This window comes from Egretta garzetta, unplaced genomic scaffold (assembly GCF_000687185.1).
Source record: "Egretta garzetta isolate BGI_Z169 unplaced genomic scaffold, ASM68718v1 scaffold45, whole genome shotgun sequence".
In the NCBI taxonomy this organism is placed as follows: domain Eukaryota; kingdom Metazoa; phylum Chordata; class Aves; order Pelecaniformes; family Ardeidae; genus Egretta; species Egretta garzetta.
This window is the reverse complement of record NW_009260028.1, coordinates 13,279,903-13,297,331: the sequence shown is the minus strand read 5'-3', so window position 1 is coordinate 13,297,331 and position 17,429 is coordinate 13,279,903. Positions and strand designations below refer to the sequence as shown.

The 17,429-nt window shown below is 36.5% G+C and overlaps 1 protein-coding gene across 3 annotated transcripts in view; it reads right to left on the bottom strand.

Annotated features, from left to right (window-relative positions):
* Positions 1-13,198, bottom strand: part of TRAPPC10 (trafficking protein particle complex 10) — a 34,251-nt gene extending 21,053 nt beyond the window's left edge. Inside the window, exons 1-9 of one of the 3 annotated variants that reach the window (XM_035896447.1) lie at positions 13,112-13,198; positions 12,275-12,410; positions 11,005-11,201; positions 9,089-9,284; positions 7,913-8,024; positions 6,651-6,898; positions 4,228-4,374; positions 1,776-1,890; positions 588-664 (exon numbers count right to left, since the gene is read on the bottom strand). In XM_035896447.1, the coding sequence (XP_035752340.1) occupies positions 588-664; positions 1,776-1,890; positions 4,228-4,374; positions 6,651-6,898; positions 7,913-8,024; positions 9,089-9,284; positions 11,005-11,201; positions 12,275-12,410; positions 13,112-13,125 (1,242 nt within the window). In that variant the 5' untranslated portion in view covers positions 13,126-13,198. Of the gene's footprint in view, positions 1-587; positions 665-1,775; positions 1,891-4,227; positions 4,375-6,650; positions 6,899-7,912; positions 8,025-9,088; positions 9,285-11,004; positions 11,265-12,274; positions 12,411-13,111 lie in introns of those variants that run through there. The other 2 variants (XM_035896448.1, XM_035896449.1) reach the window with 2 other exon arrangements.
* Between the last annotated feature and the right edge of the window lie 4,231 nt (positions 13,199-17,429).

Sequence of the window (17,429 nt, the reverse complement as noted above, 5' to 3'; positions counted from 1 at the left end):
CAGAAGATTATTACAATGCCTCCTCAATAAGGGAGGTGTCATAAAATAAACATGCATATTAAAGCACAATGTGAATTCTAATGTTTCAATCTATGCCAGCTCCAACCCTATGATCCACAGATGTCCCACAGTTTATATAAAAAGTTTAAGAGTATAACTTAAACCATGTAACACCCATTGCAAGATGCAAGTCTAAACCATTCAAAAGGAAGCTGAATTCACACATCAATATTCTTCTGGGGAAGATTCGATTCATTCTGAATTTGTGATAGCAGAATATGATAGCCATAACATTGGCTTTTTTAGTAACTAAGTATACATATTTACAAATAATAACCTCCAACTCATAACTGCATAATATTAAAGTTAATCCAAATATTTGAAACTCTGTGCCCATACAGGGTTCCAGTTGTAAAATAAATCAGCCTTGTTGTGTTTAGTGTGTAAGCAATAACTTTCAACACCAAAATACAGAAATACAGATTCACATTATCAATGTTATCTTCTTAGGTCTGAAAATTTTGGCCCTATTCAATCTGTAATGTAAACACGCAGGACAAATACAAATAACCAGAACTCATACTTACTAAGTAGTGTTTTTCAAAAGCTTCTACGGATGATAAGGCCTCTTTAAGTTTCTTATAAGGGCTCTGCGATGCATTTGCTTTAGAAAAAAGCAAAACAAGAGGTGTCACTTACAGTTACATTCCTATTTTAATAACACACACACACACACACCTTTTTTCCCCTCAGTAGAAACTAGAGAGAAAACTTAAAATTAATTTTATGTGGAAACATCAATAACGCTTAGAGACAGATCATGAGTTTCTTCCCCAGGCTGTAAAATAAGATCAAGAAAGGCTGTTTCACAACTCTGTGTGCATGCATGCGTGAATGATGTTCAGGGTAGCAGGGTAAAGGCAAGCAGCGGTACAGTAATTGTACTAACTTCTCCACATGGTATTTCATAACATTTATTCAACCTAGAAACACACACAATTGTACTTTAACACCATATTATGCCAAAAGTAATATTCTCACAACTCCCCACTGCTGGATTTATAAATCAGCATGACAGAAATATATTGTAATTTAAAGATACTTGACTGCTTTAAACAATGTACTTCAAAGGAAAATTGTTAGCAAGATCAAGATTTTTTTCTGAAGTAGCTTGCTCAATTTAGAAGTCTTTGGCAGACCAAATATGTGTCAATATTTCTAGAAGAAAAAAATCCTCATTTAAAATAAATACAACAGGCACCATAGTATGGAATTAAGAGTAATACATCATCATACCCACAAGAACAAGTGAAGCATCAGCCCGTCAGCTGATGCTTCAAATATACTGATTGTCCTAGCATATTTAACATCTGAAAGCTTCTTCCCTTCAGAAATATCTTTGCGAATTATCTCTTTGCAGGTTACCTATTTGCATCAGACCAAGGATGCTCCTTTTCTTTTTCAAATAATTTCATTTTTAATACTTGTCTGAAAGAAATTAAAAACTTTATTCAAAACCAGTACTGTTCAAGACTATTTACCTAACTGCTGATAATTGGAGCATTAATGGAAAAACTTATACTTGCAATGGTAGGAGATGCATTGGTGGTTTAAAGTATTAGACATGTTAGAAGAACTCGTAAGAGATAACAGTTCTATCAATGTTTATATATACATAGGGATACTTGGAAATTATTATTATTGATGTATTTTATATGCTGTGTATTTAAGACAATGTCAGTTATTAGAAAGAATGAGTACATTCCTGGTAATACCTGTTTCAGGGCGTTCTGCTCCCAACCCTGCTAACAGATCAACAGTCCTGTTTAGGTCTTCTGAATTGGGTCCCTTCTCCGACACAAGTCCACACAGATAACCCAGAGATTTTAACTATAATAGAAACCAGATGCTTGTTTTCAATAGGCTACAAAATCAATATAAAACTCCTTTTATTCTGTTACATCATTCCTACAATACATTTCCACTGCTGTCATATTATATTGCGTATAAGGTCTGTATTAAAGTTGCTTCATGGGAAGAAAGTAAATAACTTTTCAAAAGTAACTGTTACTCTCACAGTAGAAATTAATCTTATGAAGAATTATACTGCATACAAGTTACTGACTCAAATAACATTGGAACACATGCATATACAGACACGCCCCTACATGCTTAATACCTAGTCAGAATAAATCCTTCTGTTTTTCCATATAAACATGGACAAAGCTTGAGATGTTTGACAGTTATTGCCAAAGATAATTTCTAATAACTGTGTCTGTATTTTTGAAAACTGTATACTCAAGAAATGTAGGCAGTCTCCAGTACACTGATTAAACAAGCCAGAGTATTGTATTCAGTTGAAAACCTTCTTGAAAAAGATGATTAGCATAGCTAACGGTGTTAAAACAGTGCCACACAACTACCATAAAACCCCTTCCAGACAGCAGCTGGTATGCTTGATACCCAGAAGTCAGCAGAGGATACTGTCTTAAAGAAGCTCAGTTCTGTTGGTAATTTGGTTAATTCATTTAGAAAAAAATCAACTACCAAGGTAAGCCTGCAAAAGAAAAAAGGTCTCAGCTTGTCATATTACTCTACACCACATAAAATGGGGATGGCCATTAACTTTTTTTTTATTTTAAATTCCACATAATTTTGTTACTAGTTGCTGAATTTCTTTCCTTCAGTCTGTTCCACTTTACTGCTCTACAATTTTTCCCTTTACCCTTTGTGTTAGAAGAGCTATGAACAGGAGGAACATTTCCAACTCAGGTACACACCTTTCACAGAAACACATAAGGAGCATGGGAAGAATCTGACGCACACATCACCACTTTAAACAACTCTTTGTTTACTTTATTCTGCTCTCCCCCTCACCCTTTTTATTATTTTTTTTTTTTTTAAAAAAACCAGTAACTCTTCAAGGTGAAATTGTCTTTCTATGCTTTTGCAATAAGACAAGGATCTCCTAGGGTCAGTTAGAGGATTCCCTAGGTCCACTGAAATATGAACAAACTATGATTAAAATAAATACAAAGTATTCTACAGGTTATGTAAACTAGAGGATGAGTTTACATTGGTCTTCAAAAACATCCACAAAGATCACAGTGTGCTATTTCAGTAGTTTGTCATCTTTAGCAACCTTGAACACCAACTCTTTCACAGAAACCGAATAAGCAGAACTTGAAAAGGCACTCCCATAATTAGGGAAGGAGCTTAACCAAACCAAAATGGCCACTTTACAACTTTTACTGTATGGTAAGGGGTAGTAACCGAAAAATTGCAAATTATAGAATCATAGAATCACTTTGGTTGGAAAAGACCTTTGAGATCGAGTCCAACCTTTAACCTAACACTGCCATCCCACCACTAAACCAAGTCCCTAAGCACCCCATCTATCCTTCTTTTAAATACCTCCAGGGATGAGGACTCGAACACCTCCCTGGGCAGCCCATTCCAGAGCCTGAAATAATGTGGCATATCAGAAAGAAGGCCAAACTTTTCAAAGGTTTTGTATAATGCTGTCTTTTCTTTGTTTCTGCTTAATAAAATATGAAACACTTCTGTATTAAAAGGGTCAAATCATCATCTGTTTGGTAAGTGAGGAGGACTTAAGTGATGTCTTTTGTAAGATCACAGAATGGTTGTATGAGTAAAAAATGCACACACTTAATTACAGCCTAGCATATAACTCATTATTTCCCCATCAGTTCCTAAGAAGAGTAATTTGGTTAATTAGCTTCTTTTGTTTGTTTGTTTGTTTTGTTTCTTGTTTACTTATTTTCTTATGCTGTTTGGGTTTTGGATTTTTGAGGGGATTATTTTCTTAAATGAGCAATGAGGTTTTACTGTTTGTAATCCATACACTCACTTGTTTTCCTTAAATTCCGGGCAAGACCAAAATCATTAAGCTGTGTTTCCTATTTTCATCCAACAGACCTGTTGCTATTGAGCCCTACCTGTGAATTACTCACTACTGTTTAAAAATCAATATTTTCAGGGCTGCAAAAGGGTTTGTAGGCAAGATCAATTAAATCATAATTTTTTACATAATTTTATTACTTATTTGCCTCGGGATGACCTAGATGTCTCATCTAGACCAGACTCAAGACAAGACACAGAAACCCATATTAAATTTCACATGAAAAAGCATGAAATCTGTTCCACAGAAACAAATGGTCTACTTCAAAATTGTAATACCACAACTGCAACACATAATTTGCTCACCTTCTCAGTGGCATAGCTCCATAAGCCAACCGTGTGGGAAACATTTGCATCTATTTGAGCCCTATCACAGCAGCCTTCTATTCTTTGTAAGACTTCCAAACAACTCAAAAATACCCAACAATCCAAAGCTCCAGGAGGAACAGAGACCTGAAGATGAACAGATAAAATTAACCGGGAAATAAACATCAGTCAGATGAGAAAATACTTCAGCAAAATACTTTTCTTGATACAATGTAGCAGAGCCTCTTGAAAGAGCTTACTCTGCGAATACACAAAACCCAGGCCAATTCTCACTACCTCCTGAATACTTCATAAACATTAGTTCATGAAACAAGGACAGCTAAGCAACTAAACAGTGACTATATTAACTAGATTTGATACATTCACCAAGATGAGAGAAGGAAAAGAGGAGTAACAGGTACTAGTACTTGGAAAAATTCCAAAAATTTGGACACTAAGCCTAAGGAAAGCAGAGTCAGGAAAAACTTCTCTAAATACACCTACTTTCCTAAGGAGACATCAGATCTAACCGAGACTGAAATTAGAAGTATATTAGAAGTAGATTAAAATACTTGGAAAAAAAAAAAATTAGTCTAAGTTTCCTTTACAACAACAAGTTTTTTAATCAAAGGGTAAGACATCTGTCATGGACAACTAACTAAAGAATAGAGATAAAAAACAGTCAAATAAACAAAAAAAAAAACACACACAGAAAAAAAAAAATACCAAGAAGGGATTATTAATCAGGACACGATAGAGAAGACAGGAGAGTTTGATACTAGAATATTTCAAGAACCAAGATAAAGATGAGAATAACTGAAGATATGGAATATAATCACAATAATGGTGTCTCAAAATCCTGTTCATAAACAATGCAAAAATATTCCTTTTAGAAAGACTATGAAAGTCTTGAAACCCATAATAAACTAGGTAATTGACTAATGTGATAGGAAAGCTCAACATGCAAGGACAATGTGTTTGAAAAAAAAAAAAATAGAGAACTGAATTCTGAAAGAATTATCAGGAAGAAAAAGATCACAAGAACAGAGTAGTTCAGATTTCCGCTATGTGTTCAGTGGTGTCAAGCCACTTTAAGAGGTTTGCCTGTACTAAGAAAAGTGATCACAACAGGGATAACTACATGGTATACACAAATAAGTGTCACTGTGTCACAGCCTGAACACCTGCATTCAGTTTGGATCACTACATCATGACAGAAACAGCAGAAATAAGGGAGTGCAGAGAAGAGCCCCAAACACTGGAGGCACAGGACAGACTTGGGGTGGAGCAAAAGGGGAACTGCAGGAAGTACCTTCAAAGACTTATAAGGCTGCATGTATTTCTTTTGGAAAGGAAAGAACAACCACAAAACACACATACAAAACATACTATCTATGGGAATTACATGTTAGTTTTAGAATACAGGAAGGTGTCAGCAATGCATCGGAAGCAGATTTTCTCTTTTTAAATGCAGATGAACAGATGGAACTTATGGAACTCACCACCACAATGTCAGACAGGCAAAAGTTAGCAGCTCCTGTTGTAATAGCACAGATAAAACTAACAGAGAACCAGACACCCACAGGATTGAGGTCATGGATGAGTCACAAGGTGAAATCCAGAAATATTCCCATGCACACTACGCTGTTCTTAAAGATGTATTTGAACTCACAGACGTCTGTGGTCATACATGGAGAACAATCAGTGTATGACATCCCTGATAAAGCATCCTTAGAGAATTAAAAACACAAGCAGAAACTAAAATATGGAGGGAGGAGGAGTAAAGCACGGAGGCATGCAACATGACAAAAAGCTTTGAGTGCTGTCACTTGTCTCCATCACTGGATGAGATAGCCAGGCACGTGCGTAACACAGAACATTACTGGGCACCAAAAGGAATCACAAAGGAAGAACCACAAAAGGCAATCAAAGCAGCATCCAACTTGCATGGCAGTAGGAAGCCCTACTCTAGATGCTGTTTCTAGTTCAAAACTGCTTTTTGTTACACACTACTGGCCTGCATATCAGCATATTCACCACTCTGCCTTATTTTCTTCAATACAATGCTGTTATAGATTTAAATGAGGGGAACTACAGTTTAAGAGACTGGTAACAAATCCAGGAAAGAAGCAGACAAATAACCTACCAGCTTAAGTAGTTAACTTTCCAGGTGAAGACTAGAATACTTTAACTAAATACAGGTTTGGTTTTCAGATGTGATGTCTCCAAATTTCTTTCCAAAGACATCCTCATGATGAAACATTCAATTGTAGCACTGTAACAATCTGTTATTACACCAACATTTTGATAACTCACAGCCAATGCTTACTGTATTTTGGTCACCGACATCTAGCTTCAAAAGTCTTGTTAGATCATCATTGGATAAAATCATTCACGTAATGGAATATATTACACTGACTCACTTCTAATAGCTTGAGTTCTTGGACACAGTTGTGAAGAAGCTCCAATGCTCGCTGGGAAACCTCCCATGGCCTCTGCAGGAAGATTAATAACGTGCACTGGCGAGAAAATAGGTAACTACGCAAGTCCAGTAAAGTAGCTTCTTGATTCTGAATTAGCTCTCTCTTCTCCATGTCAATTGGTTTTCGGAGAATTAATCCATTCCAGCTCCTCACTGGCTGGCAAAAAAATGTCAGCCAGTTTGCACCATCTAAGTAAATAAAGTTAATATCCAAGAATCAACCACTGCCTGCTATCAAAGCCTCCTCTTCCTCCCTCCAGAGACTGTGAGCTGGCTTATTCTTTCTGAAGTTTATCATATGGATAAATGACTCAATGTCTTAACTTCAAAAACAAAACAAATAAACAGCAGAACTTCCACAGCTAAGTAGGTAACAATTTCAGAACATTCAAACCCCATAGGCATTTTGCCTTAATTGCATAACTGTTATTGGTATAGTGACAATCAGTCTGTAATGTATTTCTTGGCAATTAAGCCTACCTGAAGTTCAAAACAAGCAAGCTTTATCTATTTCGCTATTTCTTATTCAGCCATTATGGATAGATGTGCCCCCACTTTCAGGTATAGCATCAGGTTTAGTCAGGACAAATGTATTTCACTGCAATTACTCCTGCACTATATTTTTACCAGATTCATAACGCATACCTGATTAAAGCTGTTATATAACTACATATCCTTGAGCTTATTAAACCAGTTTAAAATTTATTTGATACTTCTTGCACAGTAATTTTTCTTGAAGAGAAAGTTAAATCTTCTGTAGTGCAGATTAAGCGCATATTTCTATTCCGTTTTGTAGTGATTACCAAATGTCTCACGTAGTTTGAGAATGAATGCATTTCTCCAGGAAGCTCTTTAGTGAATAACTTAGCAGTGAGCTGTGGAAACAGCAACTGTATCTCAGCCAGATCGATACTTACGTAATTACAGCGTTTCAGGGCTCTGTTTGTAACCATCACTGAGTAAGAGCAAAACACAGGTTTTTCATTAAAACTTGCTAAGCATCAGAGATGAAAACCAAAACTTTTTAATAGACTATAACTGATGTACACTGCATACGGCATAAAACAAGAGCACAAACTGCCTAGCGCATTTTCACTGCAATGTACCATCTTTTCTTGCACGTACACACATGGTACCCGAAAGCACTGGGTTGTTCTGAAATTAAGACACTTAACATTTATTTTAACATTTTAAGACACTTACCACCAGCCCCAAAGTTGACAACATATTGGGAAAACAAGGCATCCAGTTCATCATACTGCACTAGTGCATCCTCAAATTGCTGCAGCATCTCAAAGACAAAGGCCAGTTCTTCCTTTGGACACACAAGCAATACAAGGAGCATGTTACCCATGTTAGTCATATCTGGTATTACAGGCTACCCCCATCCATCCATAGAGCTCCGGCAACTACTTCTTCCAACGTTCATCCCCTTCCAGCATTCACACATACAGGAGAACCTGCCATTGCAGCAGATGCACCATTTCTTTCTAACATAGGGAGGTTTGCAAAAGAAGATTAAGTCACACAGCTATGCCAGTAAATTCTGTTGTGTATCCAGATCCTGATTCATTACAAGATATTGTTCATACGTGTATTAATAAGTTTGAGTTTAAAAAAAAAAAATTGTTGAAGACTCATCTCCCATAATAGTAATATTTCCCCCTCTATTCACACTGTGAAGGCACCAACTGCAGCATCAATAAAGGTTCAACTGTACACAGAGAAGACAGCCAAAGCAGCAAGTAGAAAAGGTCTGAGAATTAGATATATCATATGCAAGAGGTAGCACATGAAGTCAAAGAAGACAGGAAAATGAGATGGAATTGGCGTGTAGGGTGGCACTGTACAGGGACCAGAAAATTCCAAAGGAATCAAGACCTGTAATTGTATCAAACAAGAGTTTCTCTGTACCAGCTAAAACAAAGACATATTTAGAAATATTAAAAAAAAAAATTGAACTCAAGGCATTCTCTATGCAGATTACTTCAAAACAGACACTTTTTAAAAAATCACCTCCATACATACTGAAAATAATCTAAACAAAGAAAGCATAGCAACATTCACATTAATTACAAGTTTGAGTGTCTTTGCCCAGGCACTGTAATGGGACATTTACCCAAAATTCAAGAGCAACTACTAAACTACTTTCTAGATGCAATTTATTTGCTTCACTTGAGGTTCATAAAACTTTGACAAGCTTGAAAAGATTCTGCTTCTGTAATAGCACTGTATTACAATGTTAACACAAACCTGCTGCAAACAAGATCTAAAAACACAGCTTTTATACCCCCAAAAAAAGAAAAACCAAAACCAAAAACCACCCACATTATTAAAACTCGGACTCAAGTACTTTCTTCAATAAAACGAGACTCTTACCTGGACCATGAAATACTCGCAGAAGCTCCACCCTGGCTCGGTCCTTTTCTCTCTCAAAGTTCTCATGTCGTCTTCAAATTTGCCTAAGTTTTTGGTAAAAGACATGAGAAGCAACGTCCTGAGTTTGGTCAGGAAGGCATTCCAAGATTCCTGAGAACGGGAAGAGTCTTTCAAAGGATCAGAAAGTACCACACATCTGTAAAGAGATTGATAAAAATTATTTTTGAGGAGGTAAACAAAATTTACATAGAAATGCAGTTGAATACTGTGCACAACTGACAGATTCAGAGTGAACAAATTTAGTTTTTATTGAACACTGATCAGAGGTAAAAACCACGGTTGAGGGTTATGTTTGTTTGTCTGGGGGTGGGTTTGGGGTTTTTTTTGTTTGTTTGTTTGGTTGAGTTTTGGTGGCTTTTTAAAATCTTTTCCAAGTATGTTTATGTCTGTGATATAGTCTATGAGAAGAGTTAAGTGTTTCCCACAAAATGAGTACTATAAAGGTTTACTTTTTTTGAAGCAAATAATGGATACATTATTCCAATTACTTAAACATAAGTAATGCTGTAGCTATCCAAGAAAAAAAAAAAGTCCGCTTAGCAATACAAATCAGCAGAATGGTAATTATAGTTACTCCTGGCAAGGATTATGCAATACACAAATCAAGATCCATTAGATCACATACAGTCAGCCTTTCCTAAGTCACTTAAAATAATCCTCCATCATACATTCTTACAGTATCTCAATTTGTTCTGACACATCCTATGCACTAAAACTTCCACTGCTTTTCTCAGAAAATAAGCAGATCCCATTAATTCACAAATAAGTCAGCCTTTTTAGAGCATTTTCTTTCCTCACTTTTTCTGTCACAATTTAGTAACATTCAAAAAACTACCAATATCTCTAAAGGCAGGAAAATCTCTCATCTAAGTAAAACACCATTTCTAGTTAGAAAAGTCATCTTATCCTATGGCAAAATGATTAAATCAAGCCAATCCATCAGTTAGAAACCAAAAGCAAACTGAATCAGAGCTGTTCAAACTATTTGCCCAAATAATCCTGTAAGATACCAAACACTGTCTAGGTACAAAGAAAGTGCTGTCAATGTACAGTGTGTTATAACACGTTGACCTGCCAGTCACTGTCACCTCATACCAAGGTACAATGAGTGCTTCCATCTACTCTTTTCAGCTTCAGATGTTTATCCCATCACTCATTCTTAGGGGGAAAATCTCCTGTTTGAAGTTAACTCTTAAGATTAACAGAAAAAAAATGTAATATATGATGGATTCAATGCAATGTTTGAGAATAAGGAAGACAATTTGAAATCAGCTTTAATAGATACCAAGATTTGTGCATTTTGTTGACTTTAATGAAAGCAGAAAGAGTTTTGCATATTTGTTATTATTTTCCTTAGAATAAAAACATTTGAAGAAACTGGCTTTAAGTCAACTACCTCACAACAGAAACGTGTTAAGTCAAAGGCAGAAAGTACAATGATAAAAAAAATAAGCCCTTTTGGCTTCATATTCCCCTCTCACCTCAAATCCACTACCTATAATTCTGTTAACATTTTTGCAAGCACCTAAGCAAACAAAAAACCTTGAAGTTCTAAAAACTGGTTATCACCACACTGTTTCCCTTAGACCTCTCTTAGCCAGGAGGAGATACTTGAAAGCTTTTTGAAACACATTTCAAAGCCACCATGAATCCAGGAAGAACTGAAAATGAACTTTTCCCTTTATTCCTTGTGTCAGTCCTCTTCAAAGCAGAGGTCTTACGGTACCATCAGTTTGAATGCTGGACATCAAGGGAAGTCCTTAAATGAGCAAGGAACCAGTTACATAGGGAGCTGAGTTTTTAAATCAGCACGCTAGTCAAAAGGTTAAAATGTTTGCAAGTAAAAGAATGCTTACCTGTCACTTTGTTTGTTACAGAAATCATTTCTTATTTTATCTACTATAGAGGTTCGGGGAAGAATATTTGTTTTGTTCTTTTTCTTGGCATCACTCTCAACTACCACAATTAGCCAGTCCACTGAGTTGTGCGCTTTGAGAACATTCTGCCACTTGGTGATGTCATCCTTGACTGTAGTTTTGTACACTTCCGTGTCCTGGGATGAGAAGTGGTGAATCATCGAATCAAACAGACATTCTGAACAATTTCAAAAGGCAAACTTTGTTCCAACAGAAGACAAACAGAAAGACATACCAAATAGAGTTAGTGACAATAAGTTCACTTACTGAAAGAAATCAAATGAGGTATAGTAAGGTTTTGGTCTTTTAATTTAATTTATTTCTAGTATTTTGGTTAACAGTAAATACATGTTAGTATTTGGTATATTATCATTCTTTAGATTACTGAAATTAAGATTTTTAAACATAATTTAATCCTAATCAAATTAAGTTCTTGAACTTTACAACAAAAACATGTTTGAACTTACAAAGCTGAACTGTTTTATTCTCACATAGTAACAGAAGGGTGATATTTGTGCCTTCTAGCACTGCTCAAATTTAATCTGTTTAAAAGCTTTTTCATAAAAATCAAAGACACACAGAAGCGGTGTTTGGCACTTTTTTGGCTTGTGAGTTGGTTTTAAACAGATCAATACAGACAACTCTTATGGCTGTTCTGGATACTTTTGATTGGTCACAGATCAGATGTCACCTTTGTTCATAACAGAGGCCAACCAAAAAGCAGTGAACTGTAGATAAACAGGATTAAGACATTCCAAATCCTGCCCAGTTTAGATTGCTGACATGTACTAATACCCAACACACATGGAAGACGAACTAAAGAAAAAATATGTATCTTAAGATTTAACCTTGTGAGTAGATCATAACTGAAATACTCTGGCCACATTTCTGTATTATGAAGCAAGTGTGCTGTCAGATCCTGGTTTCTTTTTTTTTGTGACAAAGTATTGAAAATAGGTTATTCTAAAGCCTGTCCTCTTAGTGTCAAGCAACATGACAAAGAGATACTGCTTATGGTAAAAAAGTACTCAAGCTGACAAAGATTTGTTTCCAATAATATTGGGTATGCATGGTTATGTCATGTAGACTTAATTGTTCGAATAAGCATGAAAAGCAAATAAAAAATACCAGAGTGCACAAGTAGAAAGTCAAAACAATTTCATTTTCCAATCTGAGGACTCAGTTTTTCATATGTTTTCCTAATACTTACACAACATTCTGTCCAATAAATATGAAGAAAGGGAAAAGTCAAAAGGGCCTTATTCCCCTCTTTGGGTAGTAGCTCCTCTTTAAACTGAACAAAGTTAGATTCTAGATGAATCATCTTTGGAGCACGGCCATAAGACCTACAAAGTTTAAAAACTAAAATTAGTGGACAAGACATACATAGCAGAATACAAAAATGAGCATGTATTTTGGGGAAGAGGAATAAACTGAAATACTCTGGTATTGGGAACTCACAAACTACACTTACCACAGTTTGTAATACAAAGTTAACTAAAATTTGAAAATGAGATAGATGCTCCTTTTTGCAAGAAGAGGAGCTAGAAGCTTTTCAGCTTTCATTAAAAGATTTTCTATATCTATAAGAACTCTAAAAGTAAAAAATTCCAAGTAAGAAAATTCCCACTATATTTTTTTCCAAATCAGAAAACAGTGTGCCATACCAAACGTTTTGCAGGAAAGCACATCTAATTCCACATAGGTTCTACATATATTCTGATTACAAGGAATGCATGACACTTTCAGAACATGGCTACTGAAGCACATCAAAGCACACACCAAGACAAACCCACAAACCACAAAACCCAAAAGAGAAACACAACATTATTAGAATTTTTCTTTAAGTGAAGTTCAATACAGCTGAGTGGAAATGATCATCCTGAACAACATTTACCTTGATTATCTAAGTTGTCCTTTCCTCAAGTCAGTCGCCATATTCAACTCAATTTATGGTAAGAGCTTCTCAGAGCACAACAAATACACACTTTCCCAAGTCTAAAAAACACACACTAAAATAGTATCACAGAATAAAATTTAAATTTACCTCCTCCATTCCATGGGTTCTCTAGGAAGCTGCTGAGAAAGTGTAGGATATAAGGAAGTAAATAAATTCTGATCTCCAGCACCTAAAAGTGAAAGGCATTAATCTATTAGCATGTGCAATTATAGGAAAGAGATTAAAAAAAGATACTAATAATGGTTTGTTGTGTCAATAAAAAGATGCAATTTTGTCTGCTATGTGGAAACTGGAGCCTAGCACTGAACTAGACTTCTCTAAGATCACATGGTCTCACAACCTAATACAACACTTTAACAAGGCACATAATACATACACTGTTATAACTACCTATTATTATTTTCCACATAACTACATAATCCATATACCAAAGACAGCATCATCCATATAGCTGGTCCAACTCTAAAAACTAAAGCAGCAACTCCTTAGCCAGAGTCATTGGCTAAACAAAGTATATTTAAAAACCCTCAAGAATTTAGCCTTCCCAAAGCAGAAGACTGGTTAGACAGCGGTTCACACCCCTTCTGTAGCTGGGCCTGCCATGAGAAAATTAGCATTAGCACATGTTCTGTGCTTTCCTCGGTTTGATTCCTCTCTCCCCATTATTCTGGGGCTGCTGTTAACACAAAGCAGCTCCCTGCCCTCCGTGCTGTTCTCGCTGCTTTCAGAAACATCAGGGCTGTTAATGTGGTGTGGGTCTGCTGGAGCTGGCCCTAGGCTAACACACAGATTTGTAGTCAGGCTTCAGTCACTTGGGCTTGAGCAACTGAATTAGATGCAACACCACTGGAGTAGCTACTTATATACAACATGGAAAAAATGTAGGGTTGACCATATGAAAAAAAAATATTATCAGTAGCCTATGAATATTAATTCTTAAATTCTGTTCTTTTCCTTTGGGTACAGGGAGGATATGTCAAGGAAAAGACAGGCTTAAAGTAAGTTCTTCCAACTTCTGATGGTTATCAGCATCTTTGAGCAAAGAGATGGTAAACTCTGGAACAAGGTACTTTGTCAGGCATGTCTGAATCCAAACTGACCAGTCAACCATACTAGCCAATGCGTAATGCCCAAATAGTCTTTCATGCTACTTAGAAGACATGGCATTTAACACCTGGCAAACAGACACATACAAATGAGAAGGGAGTAAGGTCAAACAATATTCTTGCCACTGCATTTGATCATAGCTCTAAAATCTGTTATGTCATGTGTACTCTCTAAATCTGAGAGAATGAGCTGGCCCACACTAGTTTAATGGCATTGCTTATTAAATCTCTCATCTGTATGTTGCCTCAAGTTAGCTATTGCTCCCTTCCCTGTACTTCCTCCTTACTGCCTCATCTTTGCCTGACTGCATTCTCCTCTACCAGAGACTGCAATTTAATTCTGAAAAGTCCTTTATTTCCTCCTATGGAGATTCTACTCTTGCCCCTCCTCCTCCTCCTCCCCCCCTCCCCCCCCCGCCCCCCAGGATCTCTTGAGCTGAAAAGCAACATTTTCCAGTTAAGATTGTAACAGGTATACAGACAATTCTGCCATTTCCTGGTAGTTTCCCACCTGTTTCCATTTTATAATCATCCATCATTGCACGGCCTAACCTGAACAGAAAGACCCTGCCTTCCTGTGAAACAGGGAGCTCAGGCTGGGGAAGAACTTCACATCCTTTCTTCTCCCTCCCACCACACAATCTCATCTCCTGACACACAGCCAGGCATTACCTCCATAGTAGTTTAGCACGCTTTAGTTTATCTTAGGAACCCTTTTCTAGTCCACTCACCTTTTCCCAATTTTCTCATATATATACACTATTTTGACTACCAGCCACCAGCATCGTTTTATCACAGCACAATAAAATAAAAAAACATTTTAAAAGTCTTATTAAATGTCAGAACAAGCAAAACCAGCTCTTCTGATATCTGACCGCAACAGCTATTATCTAGTGATACAATTTCCTAGAACAGTTAAAAGACAAAATACAAACAAAAAACCTCACTCTAGTGGGTAAACCCACTATTAGTGCTTTACCCTTAAGTCTTCAGAAAGCTACTAAACACTTTATTCTTGACTTTTCACCTTCATCCTGATCTGTCTGAATTAAGTGTACCACACCAAATCTTATTTAAGGCTATAAACAAATGTCTAAAATGAATACTAAAGCAAGCATTAGTCATATTGTTAATGCTGTCTTATACCAAGTTACAACGTCTCTATGAGCAAGGCCATGGAGAGCAGTCTATTGATTTGGAACTCATTACCGCCCATACAAAAGGAAATACTGCTTAGCCATCTAGCAACAGCATGATGACCACATCAAAATGATAGCACATGAAGCTTGGAGCCCGACTGAAAGAATGAACTACGTATTTTACCTCTGGAGCATAACAAAGTGCTCTTTCTAAACTGCACCTAAAAAGCCAATGCATGCCACAAAAAATGTTTCAGAATTCAGCATCTTGAGTAAAAAGGACTACTCCAGAATAGAGAGGAACCACTAAATGATAATGATTAAGCACCCTGCTATTCTAGACAACCACATAAAATCATCAGCTTAAGAAAGGTATATTAATTTTAAAATCAATCCATTTTTCCTCCTGCATTGATTTTGAGGGCACATAAAATACACATTAAGAATGTTTTTTTTCTGACCAAGGCAAGACTGTCCGCTAGGATTAGAAGGGAGAACAGATCTTCAATGCAAAATACATCAGCTATCTTTTGAACACAAACGCTGCTACCACATATTACAAACACCCAAAGGGCTGTAACATTTCACGTTCTGCTCACCTAGACCCCGCATCTACTGTAATCAGCATGTTTGAGCTGCTCAAGTCAAGGACACGAAAAATGAAGTTATTGGCAGGCAACACTAGCACAGCACTGACACAGGACAAACATCAAGACTAGTTAGTAGTAAGGACTTGTAAGGACCATAAGATTGGCAAGATGCACATTAAATTGTTAAGTGCTTGCTACTGGACTGCGGGGAGGGAGGGGACCACCTCACAGCAAGTAGACAAGTAAGACAAGTAGACAACCTTCCCAAATAACAGAACAAGAAAGTCCTCAAAGAGCACTCCAGTTTTGGAGTGGTGTTGTGCAAGATTCCTGTGACTCAAAATACCTTGAGCATGGTAGAAGTCTCATTTTGTTCTCTATGCATGACTCCGAAGCATTAGTAGTTGCTGCAGCTACAATCTACTTTCCAAAATACATTAAAAAAAATTTAAGAAAAAAAAAAAAACCACACAAACAAACCAACCAGCCACACCACTACAGGAATTTTCACTTGTATCGGACTGAATTCTAAGAATTTTGAATGAAGCATTCCAAAAACACAAATAACCCTGGAATTCAAGCTTACAGCAAAACCCAAAAGTCTGCACAAAAGTCTGAGAATTGCTTCAAAGATTTTGTTGTAGTTTTTTGGGGGAGGGGCACTCGTGCATTTGTTTTGATTGGGGTTGGTTTGTTGTTTTGGGGGTTTTGTTTTGTGGGTTTAAAAACAAAACAGCAACAAAACAACCCACAAAACAGACTAAAAACAGACTAATGTGGCCGGATGCCTAAGCACAACTGCATCACAGCAAATTCATTTCAGCATATGGATGTCAACACTAAGCCCTCACTGAAAGGATCCTCAGTAATGGAGTAAAGACGCTCTTGGCCAAAGTGTGAAGAATGATCAGATACAACTGAAAAGAAGGATTGCATAAATGGGAAAGAAAATAATTTTTGAATCCTATCATTACTAAAACAATTCAGCTTTCTGGAGAATGGTTTAGTTTTTTCTTTTAGAATTAACAGAATTAAATAAGACCTAAATATCCCAACAGAGATGCCAACTAGGGAGTAACATTAAAGTCATCCTTTACCACACCAAATCTTATTTAAGGCTATAAACAAATGTCTAAAATGAATACTAAAGCAAGCATTAGTCATATTGTTAATGCTGTCTTATACCAAGTTACAACGTCTCTATGAGCAAGGCCATGGAGAGCAGTCTATTGATTTGGAACTCATTACCGCCCATACAAAAGGAAATACTGCTTAGCCATCTAGCAACAGCATGATGACCACATCAAAATGATAGCACATGAAGCTTGGAGCCCGACTGAAAGAATGAACTACGTATTTTACCTCTGGAGCATAACAAAGTGCTCTTTCTAAACTGCACCTAAAAAGCCAATGCATGCCACAAAAAATGTTTCAGAATTCAGCATCTTGAGTAAAAAGGACTACTCCAGAATAGAGAGGAACCACTAAATGATAATGATTAAGCACCCTGCTATTCTAGACAACCACATAAAATCATCAGCTTAAGAAAGGTATATTAATTTTAAAATCA